General features: G+C 36.8%; 3 protein-coding genes across 6 annotated transcripts; all 3 read right to left on the reverse strand.

Annotated features, from left to right (window-relative positions):
• Positions 1 to 377: 377 nt before the first annotated feature.
• On the reverse strand, positions 378 to 5,391 carry LOC140792272 (amino acid permease 8-like). Its single transcript, XM_073143157.1, has 6 exons — positions 5,091 to 5,391; positions 2,658 to 2,891; positions 2,464 to 2,557; positions 1,459 to 1,819; positions 1,087 to 1,308; positions 378 to 955 (listed from the first exon to the last, which is right to left on the reverse strand). Exons 1-6 carry the CDS (start codon positions 5,197 to 5,199, stop codon positions 524 to 526), a joined length of 1,452 nt encoding a protein of 483 aa, XP_072999258.1. The 5' UTR covers positions 5,200 to 5,391; the 3' UTR covers positions 378 to 523.
• An 896-nt stretch (positions 5,392 to 6,287) lies between these two features.
• LOC140792271 (uncharacterized) lies at positions 6,288 to 12,942 on the reverse strand. 2 transcript variants are annotated; one of them, XM_073143156.1, is made up of 8 exons: positions 12,789 to 12,942; positions 11,275 to 12,085; positions 11,091 to 11,168; positions 9,591 to 9,828; positions 8,651 to 8,747; positions 7,646 to 7,769; positions 6,918 to 7,280; positions 6,288 to 6,657 (listed from the first exon to the last, which is right to left on the reverse strand). In XM_073143156.1, the coding sequence occupies exons 2-8, from the start codon at positions 11,956 to 11,958 to the stop codon at positions 6,454 to 6,456; spliced, it is 1,788 nt and encodes a 595-aa protein (XP_072999257.1). In that variant the 5' UTR covers positions 11,959 to 12,085; positions 12,789 to 12,942; the 3' UTR covers positions 6,288 to 6,453. The 2 variants fall into 2 exon arrangements, with proteins under 2 accessions (XP_072999257.1, XP_072999256.1); XM_073143155.1 differs by having other exon boundaries at positions 6,918 to 7,283.
• Positions 12,943 to 13,783: 841 nt separating this feature from the next.
• LOC140792520 (auxin-responsive protein IAA25-like) lies at positions 13,784 to 15,987 on the reverse strand. Of its 3 annotated transcripts, none has more exons than XR_012109766.1 (5): positions 15,029 to 15,392; positions 14,560 to 14,846; positions 14,250 to 14,367; positions 14,078 to 14,156; positions 13,784 to 13,981 (listed from the first exon to the last, which is right to left on the reverse strand). XR_012109766.1 is itself a non-coding variant. In XM_073143572.1 (5 exons), exons 1-5 carry the CDS (start codon positions 15,846 to 15,848, stop codon positions 13,946 to 13,948), a joined length of 861 nt encoding a protein of 286 aa, XP_072999673.1. In that variant the 5' UTR covers positions 15,849 to 15,987; the 3' UTR covers positions 13,784 to 13,945. The 3 variants fall into 3 exon arrangements, 2 of the variants coding, with proteins under 2 accessions (XP_072999673.1, XP_072999674.1); XM_073143572.1 differs by lacking the exon at positions 15,029 to 15,392 and adding an exon at positions 15,508 to 15,987; XM_073143573.1 differs by lacking the exons at positions 14,078 to 14,156; positions 15,029 to 15,392 and adding an exon at positions 15,508 to 15,987.
• Positions 15,988 to 16,802: the final 815 nt, after the last annotated feature.

The following is a 16,802-nucleotide window of genomic DNA, read 5'->3' on the forward strand; positions in this document are numbered from 1 at the left end:
GTTGTTCAATTGAAGAGCACAGATAGAGAACTCTAGTTTGGTCTTTTGTTGTTTAGATATAAATATGAAAACTGGCAACAAATAGTAAAGCTCACCATCTAGTTTGACTGTGCCTATAGCACAACTCAAGTGGAACATATTCATTTGTAGCTGCCCATTGATGTTAATCAAGCACAACAAAGACAAATTAAAAACCACAACATTCTCAGTAGATACCAACAAATCATAAAAATAAAGTTGAATGAATAACTTTACCTGAGAAGAGAGGTCTCATCTGTTAAGGCCTTCTAACCAACATATATAGCTCCAGTTACTCCTCATTTTAATCAGAATTTTGCTGCTTTTTTATATGCGCTTATATTCAAAAGCTTAAAGCCTGAGATTTAACTTGATGGAATAGGATTGACTTGATGAAGCACAAATAGTCAAACAAACATCAATTTCCTTGTCCATGAGAATATAAGAGAAAAAGTTCAGGACTAAGGGGCATAGAAATGAGAAGTAACAAAGTGGCAGTAGGCATCTACAACTCAGTCTTAAAGATTGTCACATGCTTCAGACGGTTTGCAATGTCTGCAACTGATCCTACAGCCGCCAGGAGTGAAACAATGAGGGCGATCATGTTCAAGGACTGGAGCACCAACCACTTCCCCTGGCCTCGCTTGATCTTTGCTTGAGCCATGTAGATTGTCACGGGGTAGTACACCGTCAAAGGCCAGAAGGCAACCGAACCAAGCAATCCAAGGATTGCATTGAAGAAAGGCAGCATCAGAGATATCAATGTTGTTATGATGACAAAGAGTGTGCGGAGAATGAGCTTGCACAGTGTGAAGCGGAAAGCCCAGCCTTTCAAGAAAGGAAACTCTACTTGGTATGCATTGTGGAAGAAGGCTGATTCAGGCCACTTATTTGCCAGCCATTTTTCGTACACGGCAAATATCGGTTGGCCGTAAACCTGAAACAATCATATCAAAAGAGTGGTCATCTCTATACTAATATTCGTTGCACCATGTGTATAATTAATGTGTTCACGACTCATCAAGAATGACAGTAAGGACTAAAGAGAAGTTTGAACATTGTAATTACCTGGTAGGCTCCTACCAAGTGAATCAGGACTGCAACATTGGCTATGTCCACAAGCCAAAAGGGCTCATAGAATCCAGTGAGGATATTTCCAGGTGCTTCATTGCCAAAGGCTGCATAACCCAGACAACCAAGTGACACGTAGAAGATTGTGGTCACTCCAATCCCATATAAGCTTGCTCTCTTCATGGTTTGATTCTCTGGTGGAGGTGATTTAATAGTATCCTTCAGGAAAGCCAATTATTAGACCTTTGGAAGGGTTATTATATCTACAACTAGGCCTACTCATTTAAAATGTTGTAAGAATTGTGATAGCATGCTAGTAACCAGTGGATGGAGATAATTGGTCTTGTTAAAATTCTGGAATTGAGATACCTGGATTTCTATCAGAAGCATAGCGTAAGTGTATGCAAAAGCTATATTTCCGAGAGCTTGCAAGGAGTGCCATGTTTTTGTTGATGCAGAGACACCATCTATGCCGATCTTAACCCCCATAAGAGTGCCTCGGATTGAATGATGTGAAGCAAATTTGGCTATGCTCAAAAACAATCCAATGAAGGAGTAGGCAAATGACATCACAGCAGCTACCACTGAAATGAATGTAATTTTCTCCAAGTTTGGGAATTGGGATAACACAATCTCCACAATTCCAAATAGGACCATATATAAGGTTCCTGATGCACCACAACTTGCATCATGCCCTTTATAATGAAAGCAATTTGTGCGCACCACAGCCCTGTTGTAATAATATCACATTGCAAGTTCATTATTGGAGATGAAAGAACTAAGCTCAAATATTTTTAACGAGAGATAACTTTAAGAACTTAATAACTATGAGACTAAAAATTGCATAAATAGAGTATTTGTTAAGATAAAGTTTGACTAATAAAGCTTATGAAACAATTTTGGCCAAATTTATAGTATTTTCACTTGTTCAAGAATTAATCTCCATAAGGCAACAATTTTAACAAATAGATGAAGAAATGTACATAATACTGAGCACCTTTAAATCGACTAAAGTCCCAATAAGTTTAGTTGAATACATAATTGACTAAAGATCAGGTTCTTGAAATTGGGAAAAAATTTTAGCACAATATAAGCAACTATTTTTTTTATCAATATACACAAGTGTATTAATTTTATTTGATGTATTATGCTTTGGTCCTGCAATGCATTTTCATGTTGTATCTCGATTTGTACTGGATTGGATCTGATTGATGTAAAGTTGGTACAATTATCTCCTTGGTATAGGGATTGGTTATTATTTTGATTTCAATGAAACTGGTCAATTCTCCGATTTTGGTCAAAAAGACAAGAAAAAAAAAACTATAATAAGGCTCCCGGAAGAAGTGTTCAGAACAAAAGAAGCAGAGAACTTACATGATGCTTGTCGCCGTAGTGATTGTGTACCCAACCATAGTTCCCCAGAGCATTATATACTGTGCAAGACCACATATAAACACATCTCTAGGACCTGATATCAATATAATTTTGTGAAGTGATTAGTGGCGCACATTTGAATGGAAATCGGAAAGGGGGTGATTGATATTGCTAAATAGGAAATGATAAATCACCAAGACAGGATCGCACGACATCCATGTATGTGTAGTTCCTTCTTCCATGAACAGGATCAGGCGTCCGGTAGCAATCAGTAAGAAGAATGGCGGTGTAGTATGTTACATAGGCACATGCAATGAGTGCTAGGGGACCAATGATCCAACCCATCTGAGCTACACTCCATGGCAATGCCAGTACCCCAGATCCTATGACAGCAGTTATAGCGTGTGTTGTTGCCGTCCATACAGTCCCTGTAAAAATTATTAAGAGGTTACTACTCAAATAGTTCACAGCAGTGGAGATGGTTCTGGTCTTCAGAGGTTACAGCTTTGGACTGAATTAGGTGCGTAATTCAATTCGGGAATAGCACTTGCAAAATACAAAATTCTCTGAAAGAATTAGTCATCTTTCAGATACCTGATATCTTCAACCAGCATCAAGCAACACACAGATACAGTACCTTAAATTAATTATTTCCGCAAATTAGTAAAACAATGCAGTGACAAAAGAAGAACAATATACTGCTGTCCACTTTTTTTCTTTTATGTTTTATATTTTCTAGAGATTCTTCTGTTCTCGCTGTTGACAGAAAAGTTCTTTCTGGCTTTGCTGAATGTATTTTCTGAGTGCTTGAGATATTGTAGTGAGACAGATAAGTGTTAGACGATTTCTAACTCAGTATCTTACTCTCTCATCATTTTATTATATCAATGACATTGTTAGTCCAATGAACTTCACCAAGCTTAGTTTTTCAAACATTTTGACTTTCTTTAGTTCAAAAAGCTTCAACATAATTTGGAGTGCCTGAATCAAGTAAACATGCTACAACAAATCCAAATATAAATGCTCATTTGGAACCTTCCTATGGTGTCATGTTATATTATCAAAGTATAAGTTTACAAATGACACAGAATCTGGCATTCTCATAACATTTCAGTGCTCATTTGGCAAAAGAAACGTTCGCTTAATTCTCCAGCAATCTCTGCATAACAAATCAAGGCAAAATTTTAAAAGCAATTCTCAACCTAGGAGTGACTTATTACAACACATAATTTATGTTGAATCACATGCCTAATGTGATTCAATTCTAAAACCATTTCATTGGGCTTGAAGGTTGTAAAAATATCAAGGAATGAAAAGCATGTTCTAAGTCTACTAATGTCATTCTGGTAAAATGTCTGTCTATAATAAGCCTCCAATTCTATTGGAAAAGTTATTTAATAGCTTTAAACCTATAAAGAAAAATTAAGAGTTAAGGATGCGCATAACAAGTCGACTTTAAGAGCCAATTAGATGATAAAGTAGATGACGATTGATGAATCAATTAGAATTTGAGAAAGAGTCCCTTTATTAGTGCTAAGTCGCAATTTATCATAGTCCATTCATAGCCCCACTATCAGCAAGAGTTCCACTGAAGAAATTTCATTATCTGATTCAGAAAAATTCCTAGGTAGTGGTAGGTCACTTGATGAGCCACGCTAGGTCGACATTAATTACCGGGTCCATCTCACTGTTAATCAAATTAGACTGCATTAAAGTCCATACATAGAACTTCATTTTATAGTAAAGAAGATTGCAAGTAGGTAGTGGAGGTTCCAAAAGTAGCAACCATGAGCTGAGTTGTCCACCACAAACAGTTAAGAATATACTGCTACCACTTTTTTAAAGTATAGTGTTCCCAATTCTTTTGGGAGTACCTCCAAGTGTAATTAGCGAATTTCAGCAAAAGGGCGAGTGGAGAGGTAGTCTCCATGGGACAAGCCCATGACCCCTAGAGCCACATCTCATACTAAGTAAAATTTTGATACTACTTCAGATGACTCGATAAAATCGCAGAACATGAATGTTGGCAATCAACTGGATAGTGAACATCTCAATTCCCTTTCTTCTGCATCTTTTTGTATCTGTAAGCTAATGCAGAGTATACTGCCCCCACAAGAACAGGAAAGAAGTGAAACCACTAAGGCTTCTAACTTTCTATACAACACTATTGGAATTGTGAGTGCATACCAACTCACTAAAGACACTAAACAACTCAATAGGTCTGCCTAAGGACCACAGCTTCCACATACATAAGTATAAACAAAGAACGATGTATGCAAACTCTAATTCAGGTCATTATTAATTTAACGGTGTCAAAAATGGAACGAGCACATTACCATGATCCTAAGATGGGTAATCTTGGGGAGTGCATCAATGGTCATTACTGCGACATAGCATGCACAAGCCTAATAAATTACTTCAAGAATCTATAGAAAGCTAGAGAGATGGAATGAGCATAACAGAAGATACAATGAAATAGTGCTAAAGATTTAAATGAATTAGCACGAACGCATGTAAACTTCGATAACTCGAAAGGGCGATTTAGATAAGATATTCAGAGTTAATTCAAGAGGTTCTTCTTTTAAGAAACACTAAGAAGCACTGTAGTTCTGCTAGTAGAAGGCTACCTGTTCTCATGCGGCCATCGTCGTCAACCACCTCCATGCTCTCTTTGCGATGGCCGCCGTCCACCATCTCCATCCTCTCTTTGCGGCCACCATCATTCACCATCTCCATACTCTCTCTCTCTCTCTCTCTCTCTCTCTCTCTCGATCTTGGTGTTTTGTGTGGGTGCCTGGGTGGGGGAGCGGGGTGGTGATGTATTTGTAAACGTGTCAGTGAGCCTCCTGCCAGCTTTGGCAAGTTGCAAGTATTGGACGCGTCGGTTTCTTTTCTATCTTTAATAAATCGGTCAAGAGCTAGGCTATGTTCGTCATTCAAAACTCAAAACTTTTTCGAGTTATAAACACACTAATATGTCATTAAATTTTAGTTAATATATTAAGTCCTCTAATTTAAATTTTAAGCCGTTTGCGTTACCGAATGCTATCAGGCTACTCCTCAAAGTCAACCGAAGAGCCAAGTCACCACTAATTATTAATTTTGTAATCTTCTTGATGATAAAGGATGTACGTACCAATTCAACCAAAATTGTGCACGCAGGCGTGTGTTGTGCGCGATTGCGAAAACGGAAAGGTGGACCCCTCCCTCGTATTGGTCTGCTCGGTAATTCACGTTAATTACAAAACAATGGGAGGATTAGATGAGTCATGCGGGTGTAATAAAGCATACCACTAGTAAAGTTTAAGTTGAAATTTTTTAAAAACTAATTATAAAATCAAAGTTTGAATCAAATAATTTTAATTTTATGCTTGAGTCTAAACAAGCCGATCAATAAATAATTTTAAATTAAATTAATTTAAATCTAATCGAGCCTGATTAAGTCTGATTCAAACTTAAATTAAACTTGAATATATATATATATATTATAAAGTATTAATATATCTCTTTAATGTTTGAATGGGCTTATTTATGACTCGAATTGAACTCCACTCATTTAAGACGTGGAATAAGCTCATTTACAACTTAAGATCAGCTTGATGTATTGATAAGCCAATCTTAAATTAGATTTTATGCTTGAATTTTACCTCTAAATCTTCCCCAGATACAAAGAAGATATTTTAGATTAATCCATCTTTGGTGAGAGAAACTGTTCGCATTAAAAACTTATATCGTGATTCGTAATCAATTTTTCTAACCCTATATGATATTAATTTCCTAAACATGTACATACCTATATAAGATTAATGAGACATCACAAAGGATTGATCTACAATTTCTCTACATAACAAGCTCTTCCTCGAGGTGACACAATTCTCATCTTGAACATACATATATTTGAACTGAAACTCAAACACTGCGTGAATCTGATACAAAGAACCCAGCTAGATTAGAGAACTACTATATTTTGAGAAGAGAAGAGAATTTCTACTATTGTTTCATGATAGCTGCCACTGCAGAACGGATAGGACCATCTCGAAGTGAAACAGGACGCCCAGCTAAAGAATGAGGTCCTCTCCATACAGATCTACGATTGCTTGGGAAGAGGCTCGTGCAAATCTGCAAGACTGAATGGTTTTCTTCTTGCACAGGACTCTCCTCCGTCTGGAGGAGCTCACACTTTTTCGATGATTCCTGCAGCAAATCAGATAGTAACATCAGGCTAGACGCAATATCCTGCTATGGCATAGAGAAGAACATATCCATCTTTGGAATAGAGAAGAACATATCCTGCTATGACATCGACAGCTGCTTTAGGAGAAAGCTGTAGATAGCTTGCATGCAAGCTACTCAAGGTGAAGTCTTTGAACCAAAATTTCAAAGATGTCCACTTACCGATCCATATAAGTCCCACTGCAAACTGAAACACAAGATATCGCAGAACTTCTAATTACCTCATGGTGTTGATCAGCCACAATATCTTCCTTTTGACGAGAAGATACATCATCTTCCTGCTCATCAGATTCCTTACACTCCAATTCTTGTTCATCGGACAGTGGATTAGAGTCCTCCGTTCCATCCTCGAGGGTCACCAGCTGGGAAGGTTGACTAGTGCTGCAAGTTCCATTATGATCAAGTTCCATCTCATCACCCATAGGTTCCTGCTTCTCTTGCTGGACAAGGTTGAGTTGCTCAGGGGTCTTAACTTTCCTATTGTTTTCAGCTTCTTCAATATCACCGCTTGCACGAGTATCTGGTGAATGATCCAAGCTTGAGCTCGCATCCTCACTGCAACGGTTATCAACAGGGGAATTTTCCTGCTATGAAAATGCAGCATCAAATGACAACAGATGCTGAGATGTACTTCAGCCCATACATTGTAATAATTACAAATAACCCATAATCTGAAAAAAGGTACATCTCATCTCTCATATTCCATATATTTACTTACTGAAGTATACTAATTTTACTATATTTGAAATAACTATAGCCAGGTTTGCAAGTTTTAAGGAAAATATACCATCAAACCTTCAAAGCTGTCCTCAATAAACTAATAAATTCTGAAAAAACAAACAAATCATAGAACTTGAAAGGGCAGGTTCCCATGGCTATAAATTGTAAAATAGTGAATGTGGATAATCAATAATAGCAAGGAAGTTGATACACAGATCTTGGTAGCAACCTCTAGCTTGAACTGCTGGGAGAGATTACTGTTTGTTATAGCTATTTGACTCTCCTCACGTTCCTTCCTACGCCTCCTGACTACGCAAACAGCACACAAGCAATCGCTTTTATGGCGGTCAATCCTGGATTGAAATTCATTACATTAAAGTTAAACTTCACGAGACAATGAAGTTGTTTCATGATGTAAACAAATTGAAGCAGAAGAACCATGAGATTATTCAGTCTGCAATTCAAAATGCAAAACCTAAATGATGAACTTGTATGATAAATCAGTCAAAGGCAAGAAAAAAAAACCTGTCTAAAATGATTAGAAATGTAAAAAGAAATAGTGGCAGTTGGAAAATATGAGCATAAAAAAAGAGATACTGACTCTTGGTAATCCATCTTCCAATGGTACAATGAAGATAAGAGAGGATAACATAATAGCTATGCCAAAACAGTAATACTATGGCATGTGTCATCTAGCAGCTTTTTCCACTGTGTGAAAGGAAAATTTCCATGTAACTTATGTTAAAACTGTAGTTAATAAAGCATCACAACATTTCTTATTTATTTGAAAAGACAACCTTTAATACATAGCAAAAATTGTATATTTTCCGTCAAAATATTCCAAACGCATCAATGACTATATTGTACAGAAATCATGTCACAGGTAATTTTAAATTGGTCCGGTAACTTGTACCAAGTTTAATCGAGAATATAATAATGTTGCACAACAAATTTGTATATAGAAAATAAAATGTACTTGGTTGCCATTATTTATCTTGCTCATTTTTTTCTTCCTCTGCATTCCATCTAGACTTTCTATTAGTTTGGCTCTATGAGGATGACTCCTTAATTCTCGAGGGCACTTTTCATTGTGCATCTCGATTATTTTCAAGAATACCACAGGACACATAGTAAAAGGCCAAAAGAAATCCTTCCAACTTACTAAGAGAACAAATAGGAAACTGAAAGAAAATGCATATCCAGTAGAAAGGGGGAAAAAAAGCAAAGTAATTACGCATAACGCCGTCGCTTGTGCTTTGGCTTGACCTTTGAATACACCTTATCTTGCGAAGACCGCATAGCCTCCTCAATCTGAGTATGGTCAGTGGAACCTACAGAGAAATTTCAATTACTTTGAAATGCGTCTTTCCAACAACTAGAGTAATACTATAAACTCAATAATTAAAAAACATAAAATTTGCACAATTTTCAATTAGAATTCCTAAATGTGAATAATACAACTATATGTGCAAGTACAATGCTGTCAACATCTATGGATCATATCATAATAACTTTACTATCGCCGAAATCATGTAACTTAATAATGGATAATAAGATGGAACTTGCAAAAGCCCAAGGATTTGTATGTATCAAAAACAAAGGTGTAGTGCCCCATCCCTAACAGACTAGAATGTACTAACACATAGTAGAATAGAAGACTGATCCATATGCAATGATGGATATGCAGAATTGACTATGTCTATCTACTGCAAGACTGCAACTAAAAGACTAGATTTAACTGGCAAAGAAGCACCAAAACGGATTGAAACTGGAAAAGCAACGGAACAATTTGTAAGCTGTTAAATTCAACACCTACAGACAAGGCTCCAAGGCCCGAAGTAGTTTCAACTTTCAAGCTTCAGCATTGCTTTGAGGGAGTTGACAAGCAAAATTAAAGAAAACAGAGTCATGAAAATCAACTGATAACATGAATCATGTAAATGGTAAATAACTTGTCTGAAATTCTATAAAAAATATATAAGTCGGGTCATTATGAAGAAAAAGACATGCTCCCTACTCCAAGTCTCCACCAAATCTGGGTATGCCTCCATGAGCGATCGCAATGTTGTTGCTCAATCTACGAGTACTATATTGCCCATTTCAGCTTCCCATACAATATAATAACCATATAGAATGAAAAACATTATAGCTAAGAGAGATTGTCTAATACTTACCATTATCTCGTGCATCAAAATACAAGCCTTCTGCCAACCAATACTTCATGAAGTTCTTCTTCACCCGTTTCATAAGGTCCACTATATAATCACCTTTCTTGTTGTATTTGTAACAATTCTGCCAAATAAATTGCACGTCCTTGTAAACATCTTCTGAGTTCATGTACTTCTGTCCTTGTTCTAGATCATCACATATTGTACCAAAATCCATAGGAGTGTCTATAATATCAAAATAATCCTGAAAAAGGAAATTTTAGTATTGGTCAAGTTAGATAGAATATACAGGCGCACGCACACTAGAAAGCATGTCATCATGCCGTTACACGTGAATATATGGACATGACATTCATGTCTACTGACACAAGCACGTAAGTGTTATACATGGATATAGACTGATGCTGAAAAACTGCAATTGTATTGTCTAATAACGATGAAAGGAAATTTTGATGGATCCACTACATCCACCTCTAGATATGTGGATCAGGATACATACTATGATATTAGTATTATGTACTTCTTTTCTTTCTCTTTTTTGATCATTTATAACCACTGGCAAGGGTTATGTCAAAGAAGCTTATAAAGTGGTCATTCATTTGCTGACTCTTACACAATTAAAATGTGTCTGTTGTAATGTTTATACTGCTCCATGATCAATTTATTACTTCAAATTATGTAAAGATCTCATAATTGAAACTACTTTTATGACAAAGAAGTTGCTTTAGAATATCAAATCTAGCAAAGCAACTGGTCTAGTCCAGCTTTAACTTTAATACAACATTAGCTTCCCACAGAAGGATGGCGGTGACAGGCATGTTGATCGACACAAGTCAGCACATTCTTGTCACTCTCTTCTCGACAGTAATAAAGGGGAAAATCTCAGCATTCCCCTGCGCACCTTCTTTGCACCCTGTGAAGACCCCATGCTGACTTTGTGTTGACCCACATCGACCCAATGCCGAACTTGGCACTACTTGGAATGAGGATATCCCACCTAATGATGGTTACAACTGTCGAGGATTAACGTGTTGACAGTTAACTGGAACCTCATGTGCCACTGGCATAACTATATTCCTTACTTGAGCAAGCTATTGAGTTGTCAAAACATAAAAGGTTAGAGAGATGCTTAGATTAGGACCTTAATGAGGTCAAATTTGCAAAATATACAACCTCACACCTGGTTACACAATTACACCATGGCAACTTCAGTATAAAGTTAACAGAGCTTCTCCAGTGCATTTGGGAAATAACAACAAGAAGACATTATTTACAAAGGATAATGCAAGGCAGTATAGCAACTTTTAGCATTTGGATATTCAACTCAACCATATGAACTTAAAGGCACAAAGTGTGCTAGTTATTTTTAGCTTCATGTTAGTTAAAACATGTAAAAAACTTCGGGATACTCCAATTAATTAAGTCGGCCAGGACATATTCTCCACAGGCAGTAAGGATGTTTAGATAATATACTTTATCTATTCAGAATTTTGAAAACATACTTACAGGTATTCCGAGAGCAACCGGATTCACTGGGGTGTTGAAGGGAACAGCTGCATCCATCTTCATAACTTTCTTAATCACCTGTAGAACAAAATATTGCTAATGCTACAAGCCCATCATCCTCATATAAATATCATACTTGACAGGTAACCATGTTCAGAATTTTGATTAAAGAGGTCCTACTTACTGCCAATGAGGTAGCCAACTCTTTCTCATTGTAACGAGGATCCTTGAAAGGTGATTTTATTTGAATTCTGGGCATTGCTGAATCTGTGCTTTTCTCATTAGCTACAAGAAGAGGGTTTCCCTCATTTGGCTTCTGCAGAGGGCTATTTAGCTTATTGGCATCCTTATCCTGCACAGTTTCACTTGATAAACCTAAGCCCTTTGAAGACTTAATCTTGATGCTGCTTGGTTTTCTTGGTAAATACTCAGAAGCATCCTTTATTTCTGATGTTTGTCCATCTGAATGGACACTATCCTCCTTCTCTACAGGAGCTTCCTTTATCTCTACTGGAGCTTGCAGACTGTTCTGGCCTGCGTCACTAGGTGTTTGTGCATCTGAAGAACTTCGATGAGGTTCTAACACTTTTGAAGATCTAAGTTTCACCCTAACACGACGATATCCTGTTATTGGTTTTGATCTATTATCAGGTGCATCAACATCAATACTTGACACAGTGTTCCGCATCTCTGACGCAAGGGAAGGTGGTTGAATATCCATCTCGGAATTAAGTTGGCTGTCATTACTCTGATCCAAGGTTATGTTATCTTCTGCATTTACACGAACTGGTGATGTAGCTGGAACACTCGCCACCTCCTTCTTTTTCCCTTTCTTCTTACCTGCTTTAGATCCTCGCTTGCGCTTCATGTCTTGTTTATTATTCGTATGTATATTACCTCCAGATAGTGAGGTGAAATTTTACTTACTAACGCTACTCTTTGAGATGCACAAGTACAGCCCCTCTGTTAAGAGTTCCCCGCAGATAAGAAAAAGGCTGCAAGAGAAATAAAAGTCCCATATTATATTATTATTAGACCTTCTTCGTGGAGAAAAAACAAAGAAGCAACAAAATACAATCTTGCAATAGTTTCTGAGTCATATGAAGGATTTTAATGAAGAGAAGTAAAGTAATTGTGAAGTAACAAAATAAATGGGAGAAATCAACCAAATCCAAATAGTTTCTTTTAATAAAGTATGCAGACAGCTAGCTCATCGAATACAGCAGCGGGAGTGACAGAAGATGGAGGCAGGTGAGCACTGTCTTCTCTCCTTTTCCCTTTCTTCCTCATTTCCCTTCTCTTTCCTCCATACTGCAAATCTAGGGTTGCGAGTTATGGCGGAACCTATTTTACTTTAATTCGACGGAATGGTTTTGAATTAAAGGCTATAGAGGTTCCTATCTCATGCACTGGCGGTTAAGTCACAAACAAATCATGCCTCATGAGAGAAATTTCAAAATTTCAAAAGATTTAAAATAAAATATAAAAAACTCAACTAAGTTCATCGCATAAGCATGCGAAAAGCAACTAGAAAAATCCAAGCCTAGAGATTACAAAAACTCCTACGAAATAAATCACCCTACTTTGCAATTAGCCGGAATCCAAATTGACGCAAAGAAAGCACAGGCCTCATAAGTAGCAGAGAGATTAGGGTTTCGGATCGTCGATTAAGCGAAGGAGAAAGAGATTAAGAGTTACCTCTGCGAAGCTCGTCACCAGTGTCGGAGAACGCTCGCTCGAACTTCGAAGAGATGGAAGCGACCGTAAACCGCGAGATTGAGGAGCCAGAGAGACTATAAAATTTACGTAAATCAAGCCCTCAAAACTAAAGAAGTGGAATGCCAGAAAGGTCGAAATATCGAGTCGGATTAGGCCCCTTTTAAATGGATCCGGATCTCATAATCTATCAAAGTCGGTTTCGGATGTACACCACAATAGGTGCGGGGCATTTAATCACGTCTATCCAATGGTTCAGATTATATTCCCTCAAATTCTCTCACGTTATATTTTCTTTCAAACACAATCCGAATCAATGCATTCATACATATCCAACCGAGTGCATAGACATTGACCCTAAGACATGCAGTCAGCTCCTCATAATCTACGTTCACCACGTTGGGTCAAAACTTTTTTTTATCATGAGCTTGTACGTTAATTATATGTTAGACATAAAATTTAATATATTTTTTTTAATTTAAATTAGATATATTGACCAACTCTCTTAAGAATGGATCATTAGATCATGAATCAAGCTAATGGTAGCACACACATGTGCAATCTATTTTTATTTCCTTTAGGAAACAAAAAATTCTGTGGGTTAATATGTTAGCGCAATGATAGGTACGAGGTTAAGAATTTTGGTTATGTTAGAACCAAGTAGTAAGTTATTATTTATACGACCCCTATTTTCTCATTTTAAGATGTCTATTTTATTCTACATACAAATTATAATTACTTTCTATTATAATTAAAGTAAAATTTTCTTTTCAGATTTTTATTAAGCCAAACTAGGCTTTTCTCTTCCATAGTATGTGGTTATTATATGGCCATATTTCCATGGAAAATCTACAGGGCAAGTATAATTATCATAAAATTCTACCTACACCTGAGCAGAAAATTTATTGTTTAGCTCTCACAGATTGTAAATAATCCAGAAGATTATTCGGATTCATATTAATTACATCAGATGATCATACAAGTTAAGCTACAATATAATATATATATATATATAAGCAAAATTTTTACATCAGAAAGTTCTATAACTCTAAGATCCACGTCTTCCTAAAGATCCATTCCTAATAAGGTTCCAAATACTGCATCAAATACAACATAACTCTCTCTACTACCTTATTACTTCAACAAATTCTCTCCATGTTTCCAGTGTGATCAGCCTGCAAAAAGGTCATCCAACACCACCATGAGTGTTTGAAAAGAATTAAATCTCTCCTTTTGTATCAAAATATATATATTTCTACTTTCAAACATACGTTGCAGAATGAGCTTCCACAGTGTTGTGCTCTAGGATCTTGTGTGATATATAGCCTTCTCACTGAGGTGATGAACAACCTATATATATATATATATATATATATATATAACTTTTGTATTAGAATCTACTCCTCCTCTTCTATGCAAATCATTTGAGTAGAGAAAACTTACTCCCATGGAACATCACCGACAAGCATCCGATCCCCTTCGTTGTCTTCATAAATAAGAATATAATTAGAAGGAATGGTCTCAACTTGATCATCTTGATTTGAGTTCTTCACAACATCATCTGAACAAGATAAAAGGAGGGACTATTTTTTGTCATCCACTGCATAGGGATATATAACTACTAATTGAAATGTAGTCAGTCTTAATAGAATTTGACATTCTTCTTTTAAGAAGATGCCTCATGACGTAAACAAACTCTTAGTAATTGCACTTGAAAAGGAAAATTGTGGAACATCTTTGATCCAGAACTTACAAGACAAAAAATTGTGGAACATCTTTTGGAGCACATAAGAAAGCGAATCATAGCTATTGTATGCCTTCAAATCTATCTTCCTTCCAACTGTGCAGCCTTCTACGTTTACCTTTACGAACATCGTCGGGCTAGTAATTATTTTAGATTCATTCTTCATGTCGACGAGCTTTGTCATCTCTGCTTCCTGTTCTGAATTAGTAGGCTTTGACAGGTGAGGAGATCCTAAATTCCTTCGAAAAGTGTGGATAGGAGGCCAGCCGACCACTGGTGGAGGGGGATGCATAGCCCTGACAGTGTTCAGAAGTTACATTTAGATAGTTGTCTTATTGCATACTACGCAAGGATCATATCTAATTGATTAAATTTTAGAAGATGGTAACATGTACTAAGTATGATATTGAGAGTTTCTTGGATTAAATCTTTAATAAAAGAAGTATTGCTCTCTGTTGCTATTTAATATAGAACTGACCTTATGTTGTCACTGTATACCACAGAGCAGGCACTCCTTTTTTATCACCACAATTCCATCACTGTCATGCAAAGCTCTTTAGAATTCAAAAGATGCTACCCAATCATTCCTTGTCCCAAACCACATTCCAAGTAGTTTTTAGAGAAAACAAAGGAATAATCTTGTCTTGAGCAAGAATTTTTGGCTTAGCAAAAACCAATATTGGCGTATTACTTGTCCAAAATAAGATGATCGACATTTTTCATGAAAACTGAGCCATGAACTCGGCACAAAATAATCTGACATGAAATTTAGGGAAAAAAGAACTGAATAATTGATATTCACTTTTACCTCAGTGGAAGTGTATTTGTTAGTTGTCAAGTTCATATGGAGCATATTCGTTGGAAGATAAAAGTTAAGGATTATATACATACAAAGAAGGAAGGAAGAAGATCTTGACATCTTATACAGTAATAAGGAAAGAGTATCCAAATCCAAACCTTGAGACATGACAACTGTTTAGAGTTTGGTGAGCTTGCTCTAAAACAACCTTCTGTTGCCTGGAAGGCAGATTCCAGGGATGGATTCCAGTCTCAGAGAAGCACCTCTTTGCCCCTCCAATGGTAGGTCCATCCTTGTTTTGGATTACTATTCCATCTTGGGGAGTGCTCAACCCTGTCCTTGGGCCTTCACTACCTTCAAACACAGTATCTGATGACATGCCAAGCCTAAGCTCCAAGTGCTTCTGGACACAACTTTCTGCCTTCTTATCTCTATTCTCATCTAGCCCATCTCCTAATTCCTCATCTTTGAGTTGCAGTTCTAGCAGTGCAGACTTCATGGCTTCCTTTGCCAGTTGCTAAAGATAGTTGAGATGGATGGATAGAAGGAAGTAGTAAGTGGATGGAAGACACTCTTGTGGAGGTTTTATGGGGGAAGGAAGCAGATGAAAAGGAGTGAGGCTTTGTTTTGGTGGCACACTGAAGTGGAGTGGTGGGTCTGGGAGTGTGATACCTGAAGGCAGGCTCCACTTTGTGGGGACTTGAGAGATACATTTCAGTTATTTTATGTCTTTTCTATCCCAATCCTATTCATTGTGTAATCTATTTGGATAGGCCACAGATATTTATTCCTTTTCGACTTCTTGCATAACAACAAGCAGACAGTCAGCAAATATGTCGAAAAAGAAAAGTTTTAAGAAAGGAATACTAGCAAATCATGCAAGAAACAGAACTGAAAGCTAGCTCAGAAAGTAAAATTAGCTAAGTACAAAGATAAAAGTATTAACAGCAAAAGTGGGATTGATTCTGGATTACTCTTCTTGCGGTAAAAGAAGTACGAAGAAAGTGCGCGATCAAATGATAAAAATTATATTCCTAGCAAGCAAACGAATTGTAGCCTTATCATTGATGTGTTCCCCTATGGTGTTCATTTTTCTCAATCTCCCTTCAGCTAATTGACATCTTTTTACAATAACCAGACCACTTTAACTTAGATTTGCGGCTAATGGTGGGGGCACTGTCATCATTCTTAATCCATGATTATGACATTAGAATATCTGCTTTAAATTGCGGCAGATCTTAATGGAGGCAAGACATTCTATATAGCTTACCAGCTAGACATTGTTATTTAATTGCTTATTCCATCAATTATGAGTGGATAAATGATTCGTTTATTCCATCAGCATTATACATGTGGTCCTACTCTATCTTCTACTTCAGTGAGTATTATATAATTTGGATGCTTGTTGAACTGATAATAAACACTCTAAGTATGTGCTTCTCTTTTAATGCCG

This window comes from Typha latifolia, chromosome 7, assembly GCF_019914945.1.
Source record: "Typha latifolia isolate L0001 chromosome 7, TyphaL0001v2, whole genome shotgun sequence".
Classification (NCBI taxonomy): Eukaryota; Viridiplantae; Streptophyta; class Magnoliopsida; order Poales; family Typhaceae; genus Typha; species Typha latifolia.

Coding starts and splice junctions, on each gene's coding strand:
- LOC140792520 (XM_073143572.1), bottom strand. CDS start 15,848: ATGAAGTCTGCACTGCTAGAACTGCAACTCAAAGATGAGGAATTAGGA. Junction 14,368..14,559: donor GTTCCACAATTTTTTGTCTT/GTAAGTTCTGGA, acceptor TATCTTGTTCAG/ATGATGTTGTGAAGAACTCA. Junction 14,157..14,249: donor GTCGGTGATGTTCCATGGGA/GTAAGTTTTCTC, acceptor ATATATATATAG/GTTGTTCATCACCTCAGTGA.
- LOC140792272 (XM_073143157.1), bottom strand. CDS start 5,199: ATGGAGATGGTGAATGATGGTGGCCGCAAAGAGAGGATGGAGATGGTG. Junction 2,892..5,090: donor CGATGGCCGCATGAGAACAG/GTAGCCTTCTAC, acceptor TAATTTTTACAG/GGACTGTATGGACGGCAACA. Junction 1,820..2,463: donor ACTACGGCGACAAGCATCAT/GTAAGTTCTCTG, acceptor TTATTACAACAG/GGCTGTGGTGCGCACAAATT.
- LOC140792271 (XM_073143155.1), bottom strand. CDS start 11,958: ATGAAGCGCAAGCGAGGATCTAAAGCAGGTAAGAAGAAAGGGAAAAAG. Junction 9,829..11,090: donor CGGTTGCTCTCGGAATACCT/GTAAGTATGTTT, acceptor TTCCTTTTTCAG/GATTATTTTGATATTATAGA. Junction 7,284..7,645: donor CCCAGCAGTTCAAGCTAGAG/GTTGCTACCAAG, acceptor GCATTTTCATAG/CAGGAAAATTCCCCTGTTGA.